The 25,380-nt window shown below is 41.8% G+C and overlaps 1 protein-coding gene across 7 annotated transcripts in view; it reads left to right on the top strand.

The window, feature by feature from the left end:
* Positions 1 to 25,380, top strand: part of DIP2A (disco interacting protein 2 homolog A) — a 213,732-nt gene that overhangs the window by 93,645 nt on the left and 94,707 nt on the right. For 5 of the 7 annotated variants that reach the window (XR_004002532.1, XM_030579397.1, XM_030579395.1 and 2 more), the window contains exons 3-5: positions 695 to 814; positions 14,365 to 14,484; positions 20,984 to 21,229. Coding sequence is in view for 6 of the 7 variants with exons in the window: in XM_030579397.1 (XP_030435257.1) it covers positions 695 to 814; positions 14,365 to 14,484; positions 20,984 to 21,229 (486 nt within the window). In the remaining variant the exon portion in view is untranslated. Of the gene's footprint in view, positions 1 to 694; positions 815 to 14,364; positions 14,485 to 18,040; positions 18,140 to 20,983; positions 21,230 to 25,380 lie in introns of those variants that run through there. The other 2 variants (XM_030579396.1, XM_030579398.1) reach the window with 2 other exon arrangements.

Below are 25,380 nucleotides of genomic sequence, written 5' to 3'. Positions count from 1 at the left end.
CCTGAAGAAGAGCTCTGTGTGACCCAAAAGCTTGTCTTTCTCAGCAGCAAAAATTGGTCCAATAAAAGATATTCCTTCACCCCCACCCCATTGTCTCAGCTTTTTCTCTTGACATTTTACAGTAAGTTCTTTCAGTCCATTTAGATGATCTGTGATGCAGAATAGTTTCTGGGATTTAGATCTGCCCATCAGATCTTTCCATTAACTTGTCTCTGGACTAGCATGAAGGTACTACTTTTGATAAGCAGTCTTGACAGTGTGTTGTTGATAGAAGTAGTTGTATTTTCAGTTGTTCAGAGATGTTGGCTCAGTCTTGGTAAAATAATAATCAGTTCAGATTGATAGATTTGAGTCTTAGAAACTGAAGCTGCAGGTAAGAAAATTAGATTTTTTTTTTTAATATTGACAGGGCTCTGTTCTAGTTCTGCTTTACAGATAGGTGGCATGAATTAACGTTTGTGAGTCAGCATCAGATTTTGTAAAAATACTTCAACTATTGGAATTTAATTAAATATCCTTTTCCATTGTAACCTGTGGAAATAGTTTTTAAACCTGGCTCTTGAATGGTATATTTTACTTTTTCTAAAAAAGTAGTTCTCTTTGTACTGGGAGATATAAGCATTCATGCATCACTGACCAGATATTGTCTATTAGTAGATGTGAATTGTTTACATGAGGTGGAATTGTATTTCAGGTGTAGATCCATCCCTGCAAGCAGAGAACAGAATCCCAGGCTCTTCACAGGCTACAGCTGCTGTATCTAAACAGCAAAAATCACGTTCTACCAACTCCAGAGATGAGCGCTTCCGATCTGGTAAGGAAAATCTATGCAGCTAAAACAAAACGGGTGCCCCAACAGTGTCCTTACACCCATAGAGAGGTACATATATTATGCTTAGGGAGCCAAGTGAAGTGCTTTCCATATTGGAAGAAGGCAAGATATGAGGAAATCTGTCCAAGCAGGTGTGCTGTATGTACATATAGGCAATGCTTGGCCAACTCCAAAGTGGAGAAAATGGTTGGGGAAGAAAGAAAATCAAACACATTCTGATGTTTTCCTTGTTATGGACTTAAGCCATGCTTAACAATTTCCTCTCATCTGCTGGTCTTGCTTCCTGTCATTGGAGCACCCTGTGTTAATTTTTACAAGGCTATGATTTTTTTTTTAACATAAGGGTTATAGAATTACCATATTTACCAAAGCGCTCTTTCAAACATTTCCTGATTTGAGGCAAATACACTCAAGTAAGGGAAACACCACAATGGATATTCTACATGAACTTATAAACATGCTTCAGTCCAACAAAGAAACGTGTTTTGGGAAATTTCTATGAAAATATCCATATCCTCCTCATATCCTGTTTCCATTGTTGCTGCTCAGGTGGCTAAAATACATTGTGTTTTGATGTGAAATTCCTTCTCACATTACTGAGAAAGGCAGGTGCTTTTTGAAAGCCATCATCTGGTAAGTCTATCCACTGGCTTCTAACTAGAATGCTGTTTCGGTGTGCTGTTGAGGGTAACTACATGTCACAGGACTGGAGAGGAAGGTGATATCTAGAGAAATTGGCTGCAAAATCTAAATTTTTGAAGTAATATCTTACTAATTCTTCAGTCGCCTTGCTTTTAACTACTTGGCACCAGTATTTATGGCTTCACATTTTTATTACCGGCATTTTCATTGAGAAAACTCTGCTCCTAAAATCAAGGCATTGCATCTCCATGGTTTGTGTTTGAATAATTCAAGGGTTGATGGGATCTTTTATGTGGTTTGGGTAGCATGTGCAAGAGCTTTTGGAAAGATATGTGCTATCCGAAGAATAGATTTTCTGAAGTTTGGGGATGAGGATAATAATGAATATCAAAGAGAATTAATTAAATGGGTTGCTTAAGATTAGAATAATTTAGTCATTTGCTTTAAATTCCGTCTCTTTTGTGTATCAAACTTATTTACAATATAATTTTACTATCAGCAAACAAAATGTTCAATGTGTATCTAAAATACACTCTGGAGGAAGCCTATCATTGGTTGATGTGGAGAAAAGGACAGACTAGGGCAGTAACCCTAAGAAGGCCTTTGTCTAATTTTATGGTGTTGGTGGTATAAGATGATACTCTATTGTGTGGAAGGGTTGATCACAGAAACCTGAACAGTAGAACCTCAGAGTTACAAACACCTCGGGAATGGTGCTTATTTGTAACTCTGAACAAAACGTTATGGTTGTTCTTTCAAGTTTATAATTCAACATTGACTTAATGCACCTTTAAACCTTTACTGTGCAGAAGACAAATGCAGGTTTTAACCATCTTAATTTAAATGAAGCAAGCACAGAGTTTCCTGACCTTGTCAAATATTCTTTTGAATCTTTCCCTTTATTTTTTTAGTAGTTTACATTTAACACTATACTGTACTATATTTCCTCCCCGCCCCCCTTTTTGGGGGGGGGTCATTGCTGTTGCCTGATTGCATATGTCCAGTTCCGAATGAGGTGTGTGGTTGGCCGGTCAGTTTGTAACTCTGGTGTGAATAACTCTGAGGTTCTACTGTATTCTCACTGTTAATAGTTATTGGGGTAGTCTTGGGAATAATTTCAGCTACCGTGCACATATATCAAGAAGTGAACACTCTTTCAGAGAACAATTATACTAGCTGCCGCTGCTGCTGTTTTGTTCCAAAAACTTCAGTTAGTATTTCCAGAGCTGTGTTCAAAATTGACTTTTAATTTACTTCCGTTTAAAATTATGATGTTTATCATGATTTCTAAGCCTAGCAAATCCTTCCTTTTTGAATTTCAAGTTTTCTCAGTGACCAAATTTTGAACAGTCAAGAAAAAATTAGTCCTGTTTTGATGTGGCTACTGGATGAATGTTGCTTCTAACTTGGTTTTTATCTTTTGTAACAGTTTCCAATCACTATCAGAGGTCTTGGCTACACAGGAGAGTTGCAGCGCTGGTGGTGGGTTTACAGCGGTGCAACTTACTCAGCATTCACACTTGCAAGGCACATACAGCCCTGCATCTCCCTGACTGCAGCGCTGGCTGTACTCCTGCTCTGCCTGGGGTATAACGATTGCAGCGCTGGTAATGCAGCGCTGCTCCACCAGTGTGGCCACCAAAAGCGCTGTAATTGGCCTCCAGAGATATTCGGAGGTATCCCAGAATGCCTGCTCAGCCACTCCCAACAGCGCTGCAAATGCTGCCACACTGCAGCGCTGGTAGCTGTCAGTGTGGCCACACTGCAGCGCTTTCCCTACACAGCTGTACGAAGACAGCTGTAACTCCCAGCGCTGTACAGCTGCAAGTGTAGCCATACCCAGAGACAGGATAATGTACTCACTGGTCCCATCCAGTATGGCAATCACCATGATCCTGTTGTTTTCACTCTCTGCTATACCAACTAAAACTTATCCTTGAAATGCTAGCAGGAAGTGTACTTCCATGTTTGAAAGCTTAAAATGTGGTGTTAGAGGGGAAAAATTCTCAGTTGGAATATATGTAACTGGATTCTTTTGTCCCTGTGTGGTGTTTCAGAAGACTCTAGTATGCTAAGAGGATACCAGATTCATTGTTAAAGGGCATGTCTTGATTTATATTTGGCTTATGGTACTGTTTAGCCATGTGCCTAGCCAAGATAATATAGACATGACATCTTTCAGAGGACACTCTTTTTTAGAATAAATCCAGAGAGCTTGCAAGCTACTGCAACTTCAGACTTGTGCAGCCAGCAGCTCCCTCCATCTTCATTTTATTTTTATGACGAAAGGAGATAAAAGGACAAATGTGAATGTATTTTGTCGTCTTTTCCCTTGAGTTCTAATATTAATTGAGAAAATATTATCCAAGCTTGTTCTATGGGTTTGGTTTTAATTTTGTTTGAAATACAGTGAAGAATTTTAGCTTAGTGGTTATTGATTTAATTTTCCTTCCCAAAAATGTTTCAGCCTGAATAACCACCACCATAATAAGATGAGGTTATTTTTCAAAGTACACTCTTTACGTTGGCTAAAAGATGTAACTTAATGAGAGACCCTTGTGGTGCTGCATCACAGAACCTTGTGCGGAGCATGTCTCATCAAAGTAGTGTTAAATGCCAGCGATAGCATCTGCAGCATTTGGGCTCCTGATGCTCCTAACAATAGTGGAACTAAACTAGTATTAGCAGTGGGAGAAAAGTTTTAGAAAATTTCTCTTCTGTAGGAAGAACTTTGTGAAAATTGTTTCCCGTTATGCTTGCACACTAACAGAGCAGCCATAGATTCCTGCATTGAACCAAATGGAATGTTAATTGAACATTGGACTTTCCATATTGGGTCTGACCAGCAATCCAATATCCTGACTCCAGCAGTGACCAGTACCAGATGCTTCAGAGGGAAGAGTAAGGAACTGCATGGTAGATAATTGTGAAATAACCTCTGCATAAGGGAAGTTTGTTTCTGACCATAGTCAGTTGGCCTATGTCCTGAAATACAACTGTCTCTTTTCCATTTCAATCTAGCTACTGTCGTTGTTGATATTCATACATACATCTCATCCTTTTCTAATTGCTGCTGAGTTCTTGGCCTCAATAGTTTCTAAGTCAATTAGTTCCACCTAGTTTGTTGTGTTTAAAAATTATAAAGGTATTTTTGTCTCTTTAAAATGTTGTTGTGTTTTATCTTACACTGGATGTCCCCTTGTGCTAATATAATGAGAGGGGTAAATAGAGGTTTCAGACTGACCGTCTGGGTACTATTCTGTTCTACGTACTTCTGTCATATCCCCTCTTCTTTGTTTCCTTTCTAATTTATAGTCCTGATCTTTCTAATCTCTCCTGGTACAAAGTCTTTACATGCCTCTACATACTTTTTCTTGCCCTTCTTTGTACTCTTTCTGTATGTGCTGTGTCTTTTTTAAGATGAGATGATTGAATGGAGCACAATATTGCAGGTCAGGGATTTCTTTCCAGAGTGATTAGTTAAAATTGTTCCTTCTTATGGTTGTTACCTTGCACTTGTATATAATTGAATCCATCACCAATTGCTAGCCTTAGGCAAATCTTTCTGTCGTTCCTGAGTCGTCATCTCTCATTCTGACCAACCTGCATAATTTTGTCCTCCACAGATTTTGCCACTTCATTGTTTCTTCCCCTTCTCCAGAAAATTAATGAACATATTAAATAGCACTGATCCTAGTATGGTTCCTTAGTATTAGGTGCAGAAGTAGAAGGAAAAGAGAGTGCACTGAAAATGTATAAAAAACACAATATATTTATAGGAAATAAGGGGGGAAATGGGCTGAGGGTGGAAAAGGAAAGAAAATATAGCACATCTTAGTTTTAAATTACACTTTTAAAACAGCAAATAGAAAATTGACCTTATGTTTCAGTTAAATACTGTATACAACAACAGTTTTCTTTAAAATGGAAAAGGCATTCATTGCACAGGGTATTTTTCCACATTGATTAGTAGGCTTGATCCCTTTTTATCTGTTGAACATTGACTATTTTTTCCTACTCGACAGTGCCAATTGAAACCAAATCAAATGAAAAATATCAATCAACTGAAGTTTACAAAGCAAACAAACATCTAGTTGTTCCTTAAGCACCATTGTAGATTAAAATCTTTTCATTTTGTTTTAAGTGTTTGGCTGTGGTTTGATGAACATTTTTATTTTATCTGGGTAGTCACACTTGAAAACTTTCAGTGGGAATGGTTTCCTGGACATTTGTATCTTTAAAGGCAGGAGCCAAGTCCAAGATCATAGAACACGTTTCTTCAACATTATTCTAGTCATTTTATTTTTTTGGTGGTCAGACATGAAGTTTATTTTGTCTTCATCTAGATAATGTGGGGAAATTATTCTCATGGCAACATGTGGGAAACGAATAATGTGTCTCAAGGAAAGAGAAACCAACTACTTGATTTACTTGGCTGATAGAAAGAGGATGGCCCTGCCCAATTGTTTTCTGGGGGCAAGACTTTTTAATTTTGATAATAAAGATATTTCAAGTAAGAAATAAATCTTAAGTGGATATAGGAGGGAGGTTCAGGCAGTGATATTCAGACTGAGGCTCGGGAGCAGCAACTGACTCTTTAATGTGTCTCCTGTGGCTCTTTGCAGCACATGACACTAAAACCTGGCGTGGTTTAATTAAGTTATTAACCAATCAGGATGCTTTTTCTCTGTTACTAACCAATTGTAGAATACTGGGTCAGTCATTTTGCTGTGAGGAATATATAGTAATGAAACAATGAGTTCACACTCCTGTGGCTCTTTTTGGAAATGTTGATCACTAATTTAGCTTCTGAACCACTGAGGTCTGAGTATCACTGAGTTAAGGAGTTGAGAAAGCAGTAGAAGATAGTGGTTATGGGATTCATGAATAGAATGACTTAATGCTGACTATCCTCCTTTTACTTTTCACCTCTTAATCCAGTATTTCTCAAACTTTTGAAAGCTGAGTGTCTCAGAAAAATAAAACTAAATGTGCCCCCCCACCCCTGAGCTCCAAATCCAAATCTTCCAGGTGGTGTTTAAAGTCCTACCCATCTTAATTTATATCTTCCACATATGGGTACATACACACCCTTACTTACCAGCTAGACTTCCTTATCCCTCTAAAGGGCACACTCTACCAGTTGGGGATAACTGTCTTAATCTGTGCAGTTATTCACTGTGCTGTTTAGTTTCACATGAACTGTAAATATTATATATTGCCATCTTATTCTGGGAGGACTTGTCTGGAAAGTAAAACATTTGTTATGCTAATTCCTGTTGAATGCTGCTTTAGTATCATAACAATATAACATTTTAATTTAGAGAGAGAAGATGGGTTAAGTAATATCTTTTATTGGACCAACTTCTGTTGGAGAAAGAGACAAGCTTTTGAGACAGCTCTTCTTTGGGTCTGGGAAACATACTCAGAGGTCACAGCTAAATACAAGGTGGAACAGATTGTTTTCATAAGTAGTTAACACACATTCTTCTTCAAGTGATGGTCCCTATTATATTCCACTGGGGGTTACGCATGTGCACGAGGCATCTGAAGCTGGGAAATTTGAAAAGTGTCTGGTCCATGCATACGCACCAGCTCATCTTATGCCTCTATCCGAAGGAATAAAGGGTACGGCAAACCGACTGCTTTTCCAATTCCTTCTCACTGCTGCATTGTCTGGGTCACAGCCTTCAGTGTCCACAGCTTTGAATTCATCCTACAAAATAATTATCTAGTTTCTAAATAGTTTAAATAGTTTAGTATTTTATAGCGCTATTAGTGTTTAGATTAGTCTCATGATGGGGCCCTGCCTCATACTCATTCAGGTACTGGACTGTGTCCAGGACTCTGGGCTTCAAACTCTGGGCTTCCTGCCCGTGATCCTTCTCAGTCAGTGATGATCTCCAGTGCTGCCTGTTCTGCCTTGGAGAAGCCTACATTACAGCGAAGTGCAGTATGTGCCAATCATTCCCTAGCCGTAACCGTGAAAGGTGGGAACTTCATCTCCACAAATAGCTCATGACGGAGGCCACAGGTCTCAATCAATCCCAGGCCAGGGGACTTCTCCCTCCTCTCCCTCCACCCCCGGTACCTTGGCTGGATTCAGCAAGGAGTGCACTTCTGTGCTGCTTTGCTGCTAAATCCAATTCTGATGTGAGAAAATCTATCCAGACATACCTCTCTGTGGGGTCCTGTCAGGAAGCACTCTTTTAAGCATGAAACTAAATCTTCCTCTAAATCCACTTCAAAGAAGTCAGATTCGGCTGTAAGCAAGCCAGTCAGCTTGACCCCATGGGACATACGAAGTCCCAGAGACATAAGAAAGCTCACAAGCATTGGGCTGCATTGGTAATGGTCTGTGTTCCGTTGGTACCATCAACTTTGGCACCTCCCACACCCTGGGATCCTTCAGCACCAGTGAAGTCTGATCACTCTTAATTTTGGACACCGCTGTCCTTGTCTGCTCCAGTTGCTCGAACAAGTAGAACCCCTCTCACACCAGGGAAATCTGAATCTGTTGCTGCCCCACAGACATTTTTGCTCTTCTGGATCCAGAATCCCCTTCTCCATTGAGCCACTCTGTCTCCAGGAAGATATCATCATCTCTGGGGGAATCAACTGCATGAAATACATCTCCCCTCCAACGGCACCAGCAGTACCGCCATTGCCACCAGAATAATCATCCTTTTCATTGAGAGATTTTGAACAACCTGATGAATGCTTTCTTCCCCTTCCCTACATGTCCTTCACCCCTTCACCCCCAAAGACCACACTGGTTTGGGACCAACCTCCACCTCATCTAACTCGGAGTCAGTTCTACTGGAACTGGTAAGACTGCCATCTTCATCTCCGGATGAGGTGGTGACTCTTACTACTTCTTTTCCCCTCTGTCCCCATGATTTCAGGCAGTTCCAGGACCACCTTCACGTAATTGCTGGAGAGCTGCAGATTCCTCTCAAGGAGATCCAGGACTCCCAACACAAACTTTGACATCCTGCATGCACCCGAACCCAACAGAAAAGCTCTCCCCATTAGTGAAGCCATACTGGAGCCAGCTAGGACACCTCTGCCATCTGTGCTCCTACCCCTAAAAGGGCAGAGAAGTGTTATGTGCTGGCCAAAGGAGCACATTTTTTGTTTTCTCAACCCGCTGCCAACTCACTGATGATCCACGCTATTTCTAAAAGGGGTAGACAGAAACATCCTGGATCTTCTGAAGAGAAAGGTCTTCTCATCATCCAGCCTCCAGTTCAGGGTAGGCATTTACCGGATGCCAGTGGCTAAATACCATTTCCTGAACTATGCCAAGTTTTCAGTTTACTGACAGCCTTCCACAGCAGTCTAGGGCTCATTTGCAAGTTCTGGTAGATTGATAGCCAAGATTATTCTCCATTCTGAAGCTGATACCTCTGCTAGAGCTCTGGCTACTTGCAGTAGTCATGCACATGGAGTCAGGGTTCCCTAGGGAGGTCCAGACAACTATCATGGACCTTCACTTTGATGAATCACACCTCTTCAGCCAAAAGACGGATGAGTCCCTCCATATCCTGAAGGACTCCAGGGCTACCCTCCACTCAGTGGGGAGATATACACCTGCCCCAAGGGGAAAATTCACTGCCCCATTGTTCAGATCTAGACTTCTGGCTCAGCAGTTTTTCTATCGGAGACCCTGTGAACCACCACGTCAAAGACAAGGGCTCTTCACTTCAAGTTCCTCTGCAACTGGCTCAGCATCTCAATATCAGGCCCTGGCTCAACATTTTTGACAGGAGCTTGAGAGCCCCGGAATACTAAGCCCAACACTTCCCAACCTGCACACGCCATTTGGGGGTCACCTAGCACTCTATTTCAGTGTAATAACAGACAAGTGCATGCTAAATGTCCTCCACTTGGGCTATAAGAGAGTTTACATCCTTATCTCCTCCAATCCCACACCCCACCCCTCTTTGGGGGCCTCTTAGTATTCTCAATCAAGAGATGAATTCCTTATTGCAGTGAGGAGCAATAGAACATGGAGACCAATCCTCGATCTCAACCACTTCATTCGCAAACTCGGATTTTCACTAGTCACGTTGGCAGCTATAATTCCATCTTTAGAAAGGGGAATGTTATGCTCTTGATATGAAGAACACCTACTTTATTCAACCCGCTCACAGGCAGTTCCTCAGATTCATGGTGGGCTCCTCCAAACTTTTTAAGTACAGAATACTCCCCTTTGACATAGTGACTGCCCCCAGAGTCTTTACCAAGACATTCTCATCAGTAGCAGATTGTCAGATGCCGTGGTCTCATTGTCTTTCCCCCACCTCAACAACTGGTTCCTTGTCACCAAGTCCCACCAGGAAGCCTACATGTCAACTTCTATGATGCTACATCTCCTCTTCTCGCTGGGAGTCAGCATAAATGCCAAAAAAATTGTTCTCACCCCCACATAATCTATGGACTTCATCGGGGCAACTTTGAAGTCATGTTTGTCTCTGGTAGGTCATATGGCCTCATGCGCCTAGGTCACCTCATTCACAAGACTCCACCTTCATTGCCTTCAAACATGACTGCAATTGGTGTACTCTCCAGACTGCCATTCCATGAAACCTCATGGTAACAGTTCTGGCCAATGTAGTATCTTCTCTGCTATGATGGACAAATTCTTATGAGGTATGTGTGGGCACCACCTTTCACCCTTCCTGTCTGGACAGGACCATTATTAAGGACACATCTCTATTAGATTGTTAAGCCCACATGAAGAGCCCCGTGGCACAACATACCTGGCCATCTTGAGAGTCCAGGATGCACATCAATATCCTGGTATTGCTTCTCTTGTCAGAATAGGTACTCCACCTCCCCCCCACCCCGAGCCAGTAGCTATGTTGATGGGAGAAGCCCTCCCATCACCAGAGCACTATGTATACCAGTTTGTAGTGTAGATCAAGCCACATAAATCTGTCTGCATTAATTCTGGAATAATTATGCTTTAAATGAATTTTAGTGCTTAGTAAAAGTTGGATGCAAAACCATACTTGTCTCTTATTACATGAAAATAAGGTGTTGTGCTTTTATTCATTCTCTCCTCTACACCCCCCATTAAATGATCTTATTTTAAAGAAGAGACTTTGGGCAGGTAATTTCCAAACACAACTGAATTTGATTTCTTAAACAGTTTTGAATGTACTTAGGGGAAGCCACATTTATTAAAAATTAATCACTTATATGCTTGATAGCCCTTCTACCTCTTGCATTTTATATTTGCAACACATAACCCTACTATTAACTGTTTTCTTATGTATTTGCAAATCACTCTTAAACCCAGAAGAGAACATTGTAATGATAGCATGCAGTTTTGTTTTTCTTTAAATAGAAAATGATTTTAAGCTAAGATTCTAGTATTCAGGAGCTGATGGACAGGAAGTGAGATTCAGCAGGCGAAATATTCACCAAAAATATTCTGTTTATATATAGCATACTAGTCTTTCACATCAGTTTGAATCCTACTTAGATCATAAATGAAAACATGCATTTGACCTGCCCACTCTCGGATGGACATCTACAAACTTCCCCAAGCAATCACATAGTCTGGCATGATTTTCTCTCTCTCCAGGTTTGGGATACTCAGCAGGTTGTACAGCAGGGTTGAAGTTCACAGGCAAAGTCTTGTGGAGAAAGCTTGCATAGAATCTATCTGCAGTGTGACCCTGGCTTTGGCAGTACTGTCACTGCCTTATTTTCATCAGGTCCAGTTTACCTAAAGTTTAAAAATAACAATAAGGGGGAGAAGGTGAAGTCGCAAATTATGCAACTGTTACAGTATGGCAGTGTTTCCCAAACTTTTTGGGGCTGAGTCCCCTTCAGGGAAATGAAAGCAATTGCACTACCCTACAGTCTTGCCATGTGATATTAGAGGTATAAAATCTTAATTTATACATTTTCTATGGCATTCTGCCTCACTCTCTCCTTCCCCAACCATTTTAGGAACTGCTGGTGTGACATTAATTAAAATATTACTGTCACTACCATTGTTGCATAATTACAACAATTTCATACAAAACGTGACACATGGCCGGAAAGGGTTAAGCAGCTTGTAGGCTAAATAACCCAGAGTCACCCGTTAGAGAGATGTTAGAAAGGTATGTAAATGGTAATTAGGGCCATTCCATGGCAGATAGGCTAGAACTTTGAAATTCAAACCTATATTGTTAGAAATTAGAGATGATACTAATTGTATGTGTGTACTTATCTCTTGTTAAGATGTTAGCCATGTAAACAGGCAGTTCCTGTCTGTCACTGTCACTATTGATTCAGAGATCAAAGGGAAATATTAATATTTAGATGAATCTTAGGTGCAATGATGTCATTCTCTATATGTCTCTGAAGTTTGTGATAGACTGCCTAATGGATAAATTGCCTTGTGTTAATTTGGGTAAATAATTACCAGTGATGCTTAGGAAAAAATCTCCTTAATTACCTATTGTTCACCGAAAGACTCCAACCTGTCACAAGAAGGCCTGAAACTGTATAAAGAAGGTCTTGGGTCCTGATCCTTTTTATCTCAGATCTTGTTGACGCTTCTTGCAGGGGAAGCCCAAGCCCAAGATTGAGCTCTCCAGTCTTGACTGGATCTCCTTGAATAAAAACAATGGCCTATAACCTATGAGTTAATTTTGAAAGAACTCTTTGCAACTACAAATCTCACCATCTCTGCTATGAATCTTAATCTCAAGAATTGTACTCATGTCTGTATGTATACAGATTTTTTTAACCAATACTCACTCTTTACTTTTTTTAATAAATTTTAATTTAGTTAATAAGAATTGGCCATACGCATCTAAGTTACCTCTAAGCTGCACAGTCACATGGCCACGCAGGTGTCTATTAAGCCCCGCACAGGGGCTTAGGGCTACAGTGGGGAGAGATGCCTCTCCCCATTGGCCCCAGCATGAACCTACCCCGGACTTTGTGCATCAAGGGGAGAGGAGCCCCTCCTTCAGCCCAACCCAGCCAGAACTGCCACAGCTGGAGAGAGGCACGTCTCCCCCGCCCCCAGGCTGCTGTGGTGAGAGAGGGCTGGAGGGAGTCATCTCTCCCATCGCATCCCACCCTCGCAGATCTGTCAACCCTGGCCCCACCCCAGAGCTCACCCACCTGCACCCCCAACTCCCTGGTCCAGCCCTGAGCCCCATCTTGCACCCTGAACCCCTCATCCCTGGCCCCACTCCAGAGCCTTCATCCCTAGCCAGTCACCCAACCTTCTGCACCAGTCCTGAGCCCCCTCCCACGCCCCAAACCCCTCATCTCCAGCCCTACCCCAAAGCCCACACCCTGGCTAGAGCCTTCGTTCCCTTCACCCACCCCAACTGTCTGCCCCATCCCTGAGGCCCCCCTCATGCCCAGAGCCCCTCATCCCTGGTCCCACCCCAGAGCCCACATCCCCATCCAGAGCCTTCACCCCCACACAAACCCCAACTCTCTGCCCCAGCCCTGAGCCCCCTCCTACACTCTGAACCCCTCGGCCCCAACACATGAATTTTGTTATGTGCACCAATATGAAAATGCTGTGTCACACGTCACCTGCATATTGGTGCACATCAAATGCATTCCGCACATGGACGTAAAAAATTAGAGGGAACACTGGTAAGCATGTATTTGGGTAAGATCTGAAATATTTATTAACTTGGAAGATAATGTGTCCGATTGCTTGGGATTGGTAGAACCTTTTTATACGATGAATATGATTTTCGGAAGTCCTCCTCATGTTTGACTTGAGTGTCTGGGTGGAGGCCTGAGGATGGGTTGCTTTAAGGGAACTGTGTTGATGGCTTCTGAGTAACCAGTGAGGTACTATAGAAGCTGTTTTGTGCTGGTTTGGTAAGTCTAACTATTAGAATATCCCCCAGCTTTGGGGATTGTCTGCCCCTTCTTTGCAGTTCACTCTAATTGAGTGATCTCAGCTGGCTCCCCAGGAACTCTGGTCATAGCTGGTATATTCCTCTTTATACCTTATTTGGTGTTTGTCAACATTTTGAAGTAGAATAATTGGTATCTGAGTTAGAACTGTGGGGCGGGGAGGGTTGTTTGTTTTTAAGACAGTTGACATCTCAGAGCTGTTGTTTCAGGCTGTTTGTAAACTCAGACAGACATCTCTGCATCAGTTACACTCACTTCACGTTTTCTCCCCAATTGTAACTACTAAGACTATTTTTAAAATGAAAGCTGAGACTTTGAAGAATAATTGAAAGGCTTTTCTGCTTTGCAGCCTTCCCCCACCTCCCATGAGACCGTCAGTTCCTCTCAAGGGGGATCACAGCATACTTGTGGAAATTTTACAGTATGGATGTGTCACTGAGTTTGCTAGGGTAGATGAGTAAATGCAAATATCACAGTTGCTAAACTCCAAACTATTGTTACTGTTTTGGCCTTTAGACCTTTGTGCTTTCTGACTCTCCAACACGGTGAAAAAGCTCGTGCTGTTGAGACTGGAAATACACCTCTACCCCAATATAACGCTGTCCTCAGGAGCTAAAACATCTTACCGTGTTATAGGTGAAAGAAACCGTGTTATAGCGAACATGCTTTGATCAGTCAGTGCGCACAGCGCCCTGCCCCCGCGGAGCACGGCTTTACTGCTTTATATCCAAATTCGTGTTATATCGGGTTGCATTATATCGGGGTAGAGGTGTATGTTGCTTTTACTTAGTAACTAAGTGCTGGTGAAATAAATGGATGCCTGAACAAGGGACCTGAGCATACGTTGTCAGACTAAATAATGTTATGAACCGTGATGTAGCACCACTAATTTGTAAAGAAGGTTAAATCTATGGCATGTATAATGTTTTGGAAGGAAAATGTAGTTTTACTTCACTTCATAACTATTTTTGTTGTTGTTTATTACTATCTAGATGTCCACACTGAAGCAGTACAAGCAGCTTTGGCTAAATACAAAGAGAGGAAAATGCCCATGCCTTCAAAAAGACGCTCTGTTCTTGTACACTCTTCAGTAGAAACATATACTCCTCCAGGTATCTAATAAGTCAGCATACATAAACATTGTCAGGTAAACTTAACATTGCAAATGTAGTGAGCGAATGCTGTTTGTTCTACAGATTTTGAAGTCTCCCATGTGTTGCAGTAAGCTCCTTGCATGCTATGTGAATGTTAGTCCTGATGCTAAAATGTAGGTTAGATTTGGTCACTGTCGGCATTTCTTTTCTTCCACAAGATTTTCTCTCTCTCCTTAAAATTTTAGAAAAGCTTTAGGGTGAATAGTAGCCCTTCTTAAGCGCAAAAAACATGATTATCTTCATTTGTAAAGGCTCATTTTGAAAGTATCATCATGGCAAAAATGTCAGAGCTTTGTAAATTCTTTAAGTGTTGCGTGAGATACCTTTCTTTAAAATGGCTGGTGGGAAATGCTTTACAAAATGAAATTATTGAAAAAGCTCCTTGTTTGTAAAGTAGCCTCCTAGTTTGTTTAAATCACTTATGGTTCATGCCTAGAGCTCATCCCTTGTTGTGAATTTGAGACGGTTTAGCCCAAAATATACTTAAAAAAAAAAGCCAAAACCACCCCACCCTGTTACTTCTATTATTTTTAAAGAGAGGAAAGACAATGTTGGATGCCTTTTGCCTTCTCATCACATATCATCTTGAGGATAAGAAAAACCTCATTCTACAGATACATGCTATCCTAGTAAGCTAACTACTTTGGGGTCAGTGTCTTGTATGCCAATGTAAGTGAATTTCTCACCAACTCTAAAGTTTTGAACAACTGATTCTGTCACAGTCCTTTTGTGTGCTGCCCTGGAGTAGAGCCACAGTGAGCTCTGATGCCTTCACCTCAGTTCCATTTCTTAGCACCATCAGCGGAAGTACTGCCTGGGCTCTTCTGCCTCTCCTGTTTGCTGGGCCACGTCTTTTCTCTCAGTCCCTCGGCCTTTGAAGAAAACTTCGCTATTTACATGTTCTTTGTGTAATGCATTTTTATGGATTCTTTGCCCACTTTTATTAATAAAATTGTACTTTGAAGGGATATTTGTGGCAGTCTAAGTTCATGGACCCTATCTTCTATTTCTCTTCTCCTTTACCCTTTTGTCTTTCAGATATAGAGAAGCTGATCACCTTTAAAAACTTTGCAAGTATTTTTGTTTGATGACACTGTTATAATATATTAATAATTTAAGAAAAATAGAACCAATGACAGGTTTACTTTGGGGCATAGACAGTGATTGCTGGAATGTGGTTTCCCAGGCTGAGGATCTGAAGTCTTTTTTAGACACCCGCATTGACTTTCACAAATTAGACTTCAAGTTGGCCTGGATTGCCTCACAGTTAAAAGCCTCAAATGAACCAGAGATCAGCACCCAGCTCCAGGTGAAGACTGCAGAGCTTCCTCCTGGGTCTGCTCACATGCACGTAGACAACCTGAAGCGTCTATTCAGAACACTTGAAACATCCATCTTGCTTAAGGAATCCGGTGTCCAGGAAAGGTGATTTGAACCATCAGCTGTGGTGTCTTGGAGTAATCATGGTCAATGCCTCTTTCAGCAACATCAGTGCTACAACTTCCTGTATCAGTGTAGCAGTTTGGGTTGTCTGTCTGGGATGAAGCGTACTGTGAATAGGAGGGCATACAGGAATGTTGGCCTCAGGCTTGGTGGAAAATTACTTGCTATCATAAGTGCTCCAGTTTCTGAGGCAGAAGAGGAGAAAATGGTTGGATTCCACAGCCTTTTCTTTCTTTATAAAAGCCAAAACCAAAATGGAATTTCCTTCTATTTATTGGGAAAATGTTGGCCATTCTGTTTTCTCTGGCAGCACTCCAGGACACATTTGAAGTATCTGCTGATAGTTCCCCCTGCAAATAAAGGAATGTTTTCCACCCACTCAGTCCTGAGCTGATGGTCGATAGATACACGAAAAGGAAATACTTGGTTACAAGAGCTGCTGGTTGTCTTTCCTAACGCAAGACTTGTGTCACAGGCTGTTGTCACCATTAGGAAGCCTGGCAATACGCAGTTCCACATTTTTTTCAGAAGGGTTTAGCCAGCCTGTAATATCTGTTTCAGAATGTCTGTTTGTACCAATTTGGAATGGGAAAGGCTCACATCTTTGTGAATTTTCTTCTCTGAAGTACATTTTAAGTGGTTTCTAGAAGTGTTTGGAAACAGCATGGCATCAGGTCTGAGCTACCTTTGATTGGCAGCACAAGTAGCTCACTCCAGAGTCAAAACGTACAGACATGCATGGTAGTGAACATTGAGCTTTTATGTAAAGATGTAGCTGGGGCTTATATGATGGTGGAAACCTTTTGGAGAAAAATGGGAAGTGTGTTTCTCAAACACAATTTATTTACTTAGGCAGCCATCCAGTCCTCCTTCCTCATAGAGTTGACAAGAGAAAGCATCAGCTAAGAAGCCAGCTATTACTTCTAGATTTAGGGATGCTCCTAGTTCTCTGGCGCTCTTCCAACAGCAATCAGTATTCTGAACCCTGCTTCTAGGAAGCAAAATATCTGGTGTTCTGATAAAATTTAAAGCAAGTGGCCTGTCATCTTTTATCTACTCAGGAGGACTACCCTGAGGAAGGGGAAACTAGACCTTTTTCCCCTTGTGCCCCTAATTATCTCAGGCACATTGAGTTCTGTTTATGAAGCCTTGCTTCAGAATTCAGATTAGATAAACTTCTCCAAAGTGCCCTGTGCGAGAATGTCCTTGGCATCATCAGTATGTGGAAGAAACTGCAGGATATACATTCTCTTTAAAAAGTATCACCCACCTGCTAGAGAAGGGAGGTATGTATATTCTGACATGCCTGTCACTGCAGTAGCTGGGTGCCAAGCACACCCAGCAGGGTCCTTATGAGGAAGTAAAGACCCCAACTTATATCTAGTGAAAGAAATAGTCAATTGGTATCTCTAGAAACAACCATGTTTTTCCTAGGTGAGGGTGACTGCTTATGAAATTTGGGACTTACTGTGGTCTACAAACACAAGAGGGTACATCACCCAGCTGAGTTCCATGTCGCTAAGGAGAGAGCTCCTGAACTATTTAAAGTCCTTTTTTGCATTGGTGCTGCATAAATTCATAAAATACTTAGTAATGTTTCTACACAGAATAAGAGCAAATGCTTCCCCTTATTTGGAGGATGGGCCCATCAAGAAGGATGTCATTTTGGTAGGACAAGGATCGGTCTCTGCCAGCACTGAAGTCACTAGGAAGTCTAAGCTTGTTCCTCAGACAACTGAAGGTTATACAACCCATGCTCGATGGGGCTCAGCTAAAAAGACTGTACCTAGGACAACACATGGAATTTGAGGTTTTCCAGTCAGAAGGTTTCAACACAGACCAGCTGAAAACATTGAGCAGCATGGCCGCAGCGGTGTTTGTGTTACTCCCAACACTCTTGCATATGAGGGAACCAGTGTGGGCCCTGAAATGTGGTTTGCAAGCCACACATTTTCCTGCATTGCATCCAAATGACAGACAAACTACAATACATGTTTGAGTGGAAGTTCAGGGACAATGTGTAATTGGGAAAGTCTCCCGAATTACTCCTATCCAAATTGTAGTAACTATGAATGCATCTTGCCTGAGGTGGGGCACTCACATGGCATAACGTTGCACCTTCTAAGGTTCATAATGTCTTCGAGAACAAAATCTACATCAAACACTACAGGCAAGTGAGGTCTTAAATGCTGTCCAGACTGTAACATATGTGGTAACTCAAACGGTGTCTTTGATCCAAACAGGGAGCTGAGCTACCACATTTTATATGAATGGATATGGAAAAGTTGATTCACTCATTCCTTCTGTGTGAGGATGTTGGGATTGCACATTACCCTTACAGACGTTACTAGTTATCCCTTCCAAGTCGGGAAAGGATAACATGATTACAAACAGACAAAGTTGATCATTAGTGTATCTTGGATCAGGGGCTGGTTAAGTAGAAAATAATTTTATCGACACTTCCATGAACACAAAATTACTGGTGTTTGCCTGCATCACCAAAAAGCTTTCCTTGGACAATGTCTTCCCATCTGTTGGTTCTCTGGAGATATATCTGAGATTGATCACCACCCAATACTCTTCATACCGGAAGGGTTGGTAATCCACTTTGGTTGCTTTTTTTGCATATTCAGTTTTCACCTTTAACCTCAGAGTAAGTGCAAGTTCCAGGCATTAAGGGTTTATGCTTTGGCCTCATTAGAAAGGCAGCTGCAATGGCCCCTGCTGGAGCCAGCAGCCAAGAAATTTTAAGCTATGGGAGTTCCCTAGAAGTATTATCCACAGGGCACAAATCCAGGCCTGGTGATCTATGACAGCTGTATCTCTTCAAAGAACTATTGTTATAGATACATACATTTTTACTCAAAATATGTCCTGATTGGCATAAATCCATAATTTGAGGCGAAATGGTCAGGTGATATTAGAGCTGCAAGTTTAGCTTCGCTCAGCCCACTGGGTCCAGTTGAAGCCACTGGATCATTCTCTCTTTACAAGAGTGATCTCCAATTTTCATATTTTTATACTGTTTAAAACAGTGATTCTCAAATTACTAGAGGTGTTAAATTCTTGATAGCCCCAGGGAATAATGTATGGAGCATTTGGAAAGATTCATGTTTGTTGCTAAGTGTAATCTTGGATTCTTCATGTAATTCCATATGGAAACTATGTTAATAGTATATTACATTTGAGCTGTTAATCTAACACAGGTTAGGAAAGACCAAAGTTAAGGTTGCATGTATTCCACATTAACTCTGTGTCCTGCCCAGGTAGCATCATTTGAAAAAGTCTGGAAGAAAAATATCCAGACGAGCTACAGCCTCCACGATTTTGCTGGTTTACACAAATTGTACAGAGCAGTGTAAATGCCATAATCCGAAACTACTTGGCTTCTAGACCATCTGAACACCTCTCTTCCCCTGCACTGTTGCTGTTTCTCCGAAAGGACTCTTTTCTTATGACTCTCAGGATCTCTGCTGCTGGGAAATCTCTGGCTTGGCAGAGATCCTAGGCTCCACCAAAGGACAATGCCTGTTCTTGTGTAGCTTAGGAACTCCCCCAGCAAGGCACCTTCCCCAGCTATTGAGCTCCTAAAGTGCCTGTCAGGTTATGGCCAGGAGAAACCTGTCAGCCCAGTGAGGTTTGATGGAGACTGAAGGAATGTGAATGGTCCTGTGGGTCATTCAGAGTCCTCAGCCCCTTCATGCCATCCAAGGCTGGTTGGAACCTTTCTTCTGCAATTTCACACCTTAAAAAACCTGGCAAGGGCCCTTTCTCAGCTTCTGTTCACCTTACAGTCTGCAGCAGCTTTTCCCTCAGCCTCAGTTATCGCCATCAATGTGCATGCATTTAGATTGATTACTAACCAGTTTGCTGTGAAACTCATTAATTGATAATGTGTGTGCTGTGTGTCATTCCTTAATTTTTCATTTAATGAGTTTAGCAAAAATAAAATAAGTGCTGTGAACACTGAGGTTCAGATGCTCATGCCTCTGTCAGAGCAAAAACCAATTTCTCTTAGGAAAAGGCTATGCACCCTCTTCAGCAATGGCTACTTCCATGCCAAATTTCAGCTTCAGACCTCAGCTATTTTGGCTGGAGAACTATTGTTTTAAAAAAAAAAAAAAAAAAAAAAAAAAAATTTCCATAATGTGACAAAATGAATTTCCTCAAGCAAACCTTATTTCCTTGAGCTGCTTGTCCCCTCTGCCCAAAGGTGATGATTTCTAACATGGAAAATTTGAATCCAGAAGATGAAAGTTTCAGAAAGTTCTAAGTAACTTTAAGCAGGCAGTTAAACTGGGAGTTACCAAACCTTAGCTGTAGCAGTGTGTGTCTGGCACCACTATAACAAAAGGCCTTAATGAGTTTCATCCGTGTAATGCACCGGACTAGATGTAATACACATACCTTTTTGATTGGGTTCCTAATTCATTATAGTTGTGATGAAACTAAACAAATGTAAACTAAATATTTCACTGAGCAGCACAGATTTACGAGCGGTAAATGAGCTGGCCTTTGAGTGTGCTGTTTGCTGTAATTGTTTTATGAATCTAGAAAGAGGAATCATGTTGTGCAGGGGTTCAAATGGAAAACAATGCTGACTTTTTAATTCTTAGCGGTGGGGGTAGTTCTGCTTTGACTATACAAAAATAGAGAGCACTAAGTGTGTATATGTCCTTATTCCACATTCTTACTGTATATATTCAATAGCTTAGGCAGAAGTGGCTTATTTAGCAGATTGTATTTTTGTCATTCCAAATAAAGCAGTTAAAATGAAATGTTTTGCTGTGTTAGACGTTGTTTTCCAATGCCCCTGTAATGGAGTTAAGCACTAACACTATGAAAGGGTGGCAATGGAACAGAATTTGTGCATGTGAATGTGCCATATGCTTAGTACATGCGTCTCTTGTTTAGTGCATGAGCAATGCCAAATGGAGAACATGGAAAGACTTCATGTTCCCCTTTATTGGGTCATTCCTACATTACATGCCTGTCATGATTATTTTAACCACAGACACATCGTCTGCATCAGAAGATGAGGGCTCGTTACGTCGGCAAGGGCGGATCCCCTCCACTCCGTTCCAGAGCCATTCCAACGTAGAGCCCTGGCTTAACCGGGTTATCCAGGGCTCCTCCACCTCATCCTCTGCATCCTCCACCTCATCCCATCCAGGAGGGAAACCTGCTGCTGCTTCCAATACTGCTACTGCCACGGCTGCTGCCACTGTGCTTGCAGATCTTATGGCCCACGCTCAGCTAGGTTAGTAAACGAACTGCCTGTTTGTAGCTAAAAAGAGTAAGTAAATTGGTAAGCAAATCTGAAAAATACAAGTTTGGTTAAACATGAGTGTCAGGTATGCTCATGAGTGCCATGCTTTACTAAGCAGCATTCCTAAGTGAAGTGTACGAGCCACAGGCCAGGTATGTATCCATGTATTGTTTTCCACTATAAATAGAAATAGATACTTACAAATTCCAGACAAGCATTCCCTTGCTAAAATGTTCGTGTCTTGGTAAATCGAATCAAAGGCACCTTTCTAGTACATGAGAGAGACAATTGCAAAATGAGGTATCAAATGTTCAGGACATGCCTTCTGACATCCACTTGTCTGGCCCAAGTAACTTCAGGATCTGGTATTCAAAGGTAATTTAGTTGGAAAACCTCCATGAACAAGAGGTCTGTTGGAATGCTATACAAGATTTACATTTAGATTAGGTGCTGACAGATGTTTTTAAACATTTGGATTACCAGAGTATGTGTACAATGCATCTGGGTATGGATTTATTATCTAAAGGAAAGTTATGCATCAAGTACTGAATGACACTTAATATTGGAACGGAAGTGAAAAGCATAGAAATATTTGTTGAACAAAATGTATTTGTAACCCACATTCCAGCAATAGTCCTGTCTCATTCTCCCGAACACCGAGGGGCTAGAACTCAGGGTTACCAGGCTACTGCACGCATCCTAGATGGTTCTTACAGAATAGTGGCCCCCTGCAATTGGCAGACTCAGTGGTACAGAGAAAAAACCCACTCCTTTTCTTTCCAGATTATTTCATCTAGACTGGTGAAGGTTGATGCTGTGTCTGTGAACGTATGTGTGTTTAATAGTGGTCTTGGGGTAATATAATACTAAAAGATCCTTTGGGGAGTGGGGAACAGTAAATTTTCAATACATGTTTGAAGAAGTTCTAAAAATACAGTGTAAAATAAGGAGTTATTTTTAATTAGCCTCTGCTCCATATCCTGAAGTTCTTCCCTCATGCGTACACACTTGACAGTCATTGAAGACAATGAGAGTTCTGTCTTAAGACTTCAAGACTTGCTACTTTACTTATCTAACTTTTTTGTTTATATGGCTCTGTTGCCTGTATGTATTATACACAGACATTTGCTCTGCAGATATTTCAGAGGTCCTGCTGAATTATATCAAAGCACTTCAGTAGACTTACAAAATGAACATACAGACCTTTCTCCAGCACTAATTGAAGCACACTTAACTGAAAACTGTTGTTAATGAATATATTCATCAAATATTCAGTTAATTCCACCATTCCAGCTACCATTCTCAGACTTTGCACAATGATCTATGCAATCTGCTAGGTGTATCCTCTAGACTGAATTGCTTCAGTAGCTGTGTGGAAAATGCAGCAATGTAGTATAATCAGGGCTGGCGCTACCATTTAGGCGAGCTAGGCAATGGCCTAGGGCGCCAGAATTTTGGGGGGGCGCTGTTTTGCCAGGGGAGGCGGCACACGGGTCCGGTGGACCTACCGCAGTCATTTCGGCGGACAGTGCGCTGGTCTAAAGGCTCCGGCGAACCTACCACAGTCATGCCTGCGGCAGGTCCACCGGAGCCTTTAGACCAGCGAACCGCCCACCGGCATCACTGTGGCAGTTCCACCGGAGCCTTTGCAGCAGCAGACCGTCCGCCGGCATGACTGCGGTAGGTCCACCAGACCCACGGGGGGCAGTGAAATGGCCGTCCTCCTAGGGCATCAGAAACCCTGGCGCTGCTCATGAGTATAATTCATTTATGACACTTCAAACCCAGCCAGCCTGCTAAATCTGGTTTCCTATGGTATGATTGCCACTGGTTCTGATACATGGGGCGGAGTGTTCCTGTCTCCTTTCCATCAGGAAGGAAGCAGCCGTTCAGCCAGAAAGGATTCATCCTTGGCTCCTCCCCATCTAAGCTCCTTGCTGGCCTGCTTCCCAGTTGCTTCCTGCCTCGGGCTGAGCTTGAAGCACCAGCTTTTGTTTTTCTACAGCCTGGTGTCAGAATTAAGAAAGAGAAGGGAAGTTGCCAGTCCATAAATTGATATCCATGCTCCAGCGGGGCAACTCTACCTTCTCTTGTGACCATGAGGTGCCCCACTTCTCTGCAGCAGCAGGCTCCCTTGGACTCTCCATGGGCAGTTGCTGGTAGGAGCTGGAGTCCTGCTATTCTTCAAGTCCCTTTCCCCGCCGATGGGCCATTTTCTCCAGTTCACTAATGCAGCAGGGAATGAATGGAAGCCCAGATACAGATATGGAAGTTTCTCCTCCTCCTCAGGAAGCTTCTGTTGGGGTGGGGAGTGTGACCCTTCCTCATACCTCCAGCTCCCTCCTCTGTTTATATAGGAATCTGTTCTCCACTTTGGAAATGAACAGAAAAGAAATCTGGTCTGAACTGTTTGCAAGATTTGTTTCCATGTTGAAATGCTAGTGTTTTAGAAAGCTCCTAGGGGCTGAAGTCTGTTCGTTCTCTCTCTCTCTCTCTGCCCAGCTGCACACCTTTTCTCTCTACTCTGTTCTTTAACCCTGACTAGCTGACTAGAATGGTTCAGCTCTGTGGCTGAGTATAGTACACTCTCCTTTCCTAGTGCTGGCTTTTGAGGGTGTTTTTAATTATATGAATGTATGTCCGTTAGTAAATGGTCTGAACAATTCATTACGTATAAACCAACCATCAGCCATAAGTTTGGGCCCATCTTTCTCTTCCCACCAGGAATGTTTTATTTTCATTAAATATGGGGAACTGGGAGTGGCATTGCACCATTGCCAGATCCTGGTTGCCTGTTCGAAGGCTTGCAGAATGTACTGGAACTGCAGTTAGTGTCAGCCATTAATAATGCTCAACCTCAGACAGTGTTTAAAAAGATATGTAGTCTTTGAGTGTAAGTAGACTAGAAAAGTCCTATTGGATCGCTGCATGTATTCTGTTTCCCACAGTGAAGTTTTGGGGCTCTCAGTACTTAATCACTCTGAGAAGGATAGTAGCAATCTAACCTTGCAAGGATTGGAGTAATTGTTTGTATGTTCTGTGGAAGGAATATTAATGTAAATACTAGTATGTTCACAAGGATAGGTAAAGTAGAACAAAATTATATGGGTGACTTCAACAATAGGCACGCATTTTATATTCCAAGGTGCATTTATAAAGTATTCTATAGGTAGGTACAATAGTAAAACATTCAAGTCAGCTTTGAATAGTAATTTTCCAGAGAAGACCACTCAGAATATTTAATGTTCTGAATTGTACACTAAATTAAAACTAACAACATAGTAAAAGCAGCAAAGAATCCTGTGGCACCTTATAGACTAACAGACGTTTTGGAGCATGAGCTCTCATGGGTGAATACCCACTTCGTCAGATGCATGTCTGTTAGTCTATAAGGTGCCACAGGATTCTTTGCTGCTTTTACAGATCCAGACTAACACGGCTACCCCTCTGATACTTAACATAGTAAAAGGTACAAAGAAGTGAACTAGATTTGAAACAAGGACTGAAAAGCGTGAGCTGTGAGGTCAGGATAAGTGATCAGCCCAGCTGAAATAATTAAAGGACCACATAATGCTCAGCATGTCAGTGTGCTTTAGAAATCGCACCCCCATTGTATGTATTGCTACTCTGTGTAGACAGTCCTTGAGATGCTGAGGTGAGAAAAGTTGGGTTGAAGAGTGAACCCAAGAAAGTAGAAGATCTGGATCCAGATTTTAAGTGAGGACCCACTTGCCATTCCAACCGAATTCCTGTTTTGTTTTGGTTTTGTTTTTAACTTTTTTATTTTTCTGGTTGTTCTGGTTCAATTTCAGTAGCTTTAGTTATTTAAAAGGCCTGTTTGACTGACTGGGTACCTGAAGACCGACAACGAAAATCTGATACAGCCAAATCTGTAGGTCTAAACTGGCTTCCCACTTTAGTTCCCAATTTTAGAGTCCTCATATACCCCAATATTCTTTCCCTCAGATTATCTTATTTCTGGCTCCCAATTCCCTTTCCCAGGATATGACCTGTATAAATAAAGGTGGTGGTGTTCTTCTGACCTTTTCTTGACAAAGCCACATAGCAGATTTGATTTTGAGTGATCATTTTGGGGAGTGTATGGGGTTGTCAGGGAGGGGTAGTACCTCTGATAGGGGAGC

Source organism: Gopherus evgoodei, chromosome 11, assembly GCF_007399415.2.
Source record: "Gopherus evgoodei ecotype Sinaloan lineage chromosome 11, rGopEvg1_v1.p, whole genome shotgun sequence".
NCBI classification, from domain to species: Eukaryota; Metazoa; Chordata; order Testudines; family Testudinidae; genus Gopherus; species Gopherus evgoodei.
The sequence above is the reverse complement of the archived record's forward strand: the minus strand, read 5'-3'. Positions and strand labels throughout refer to the sequence as shown.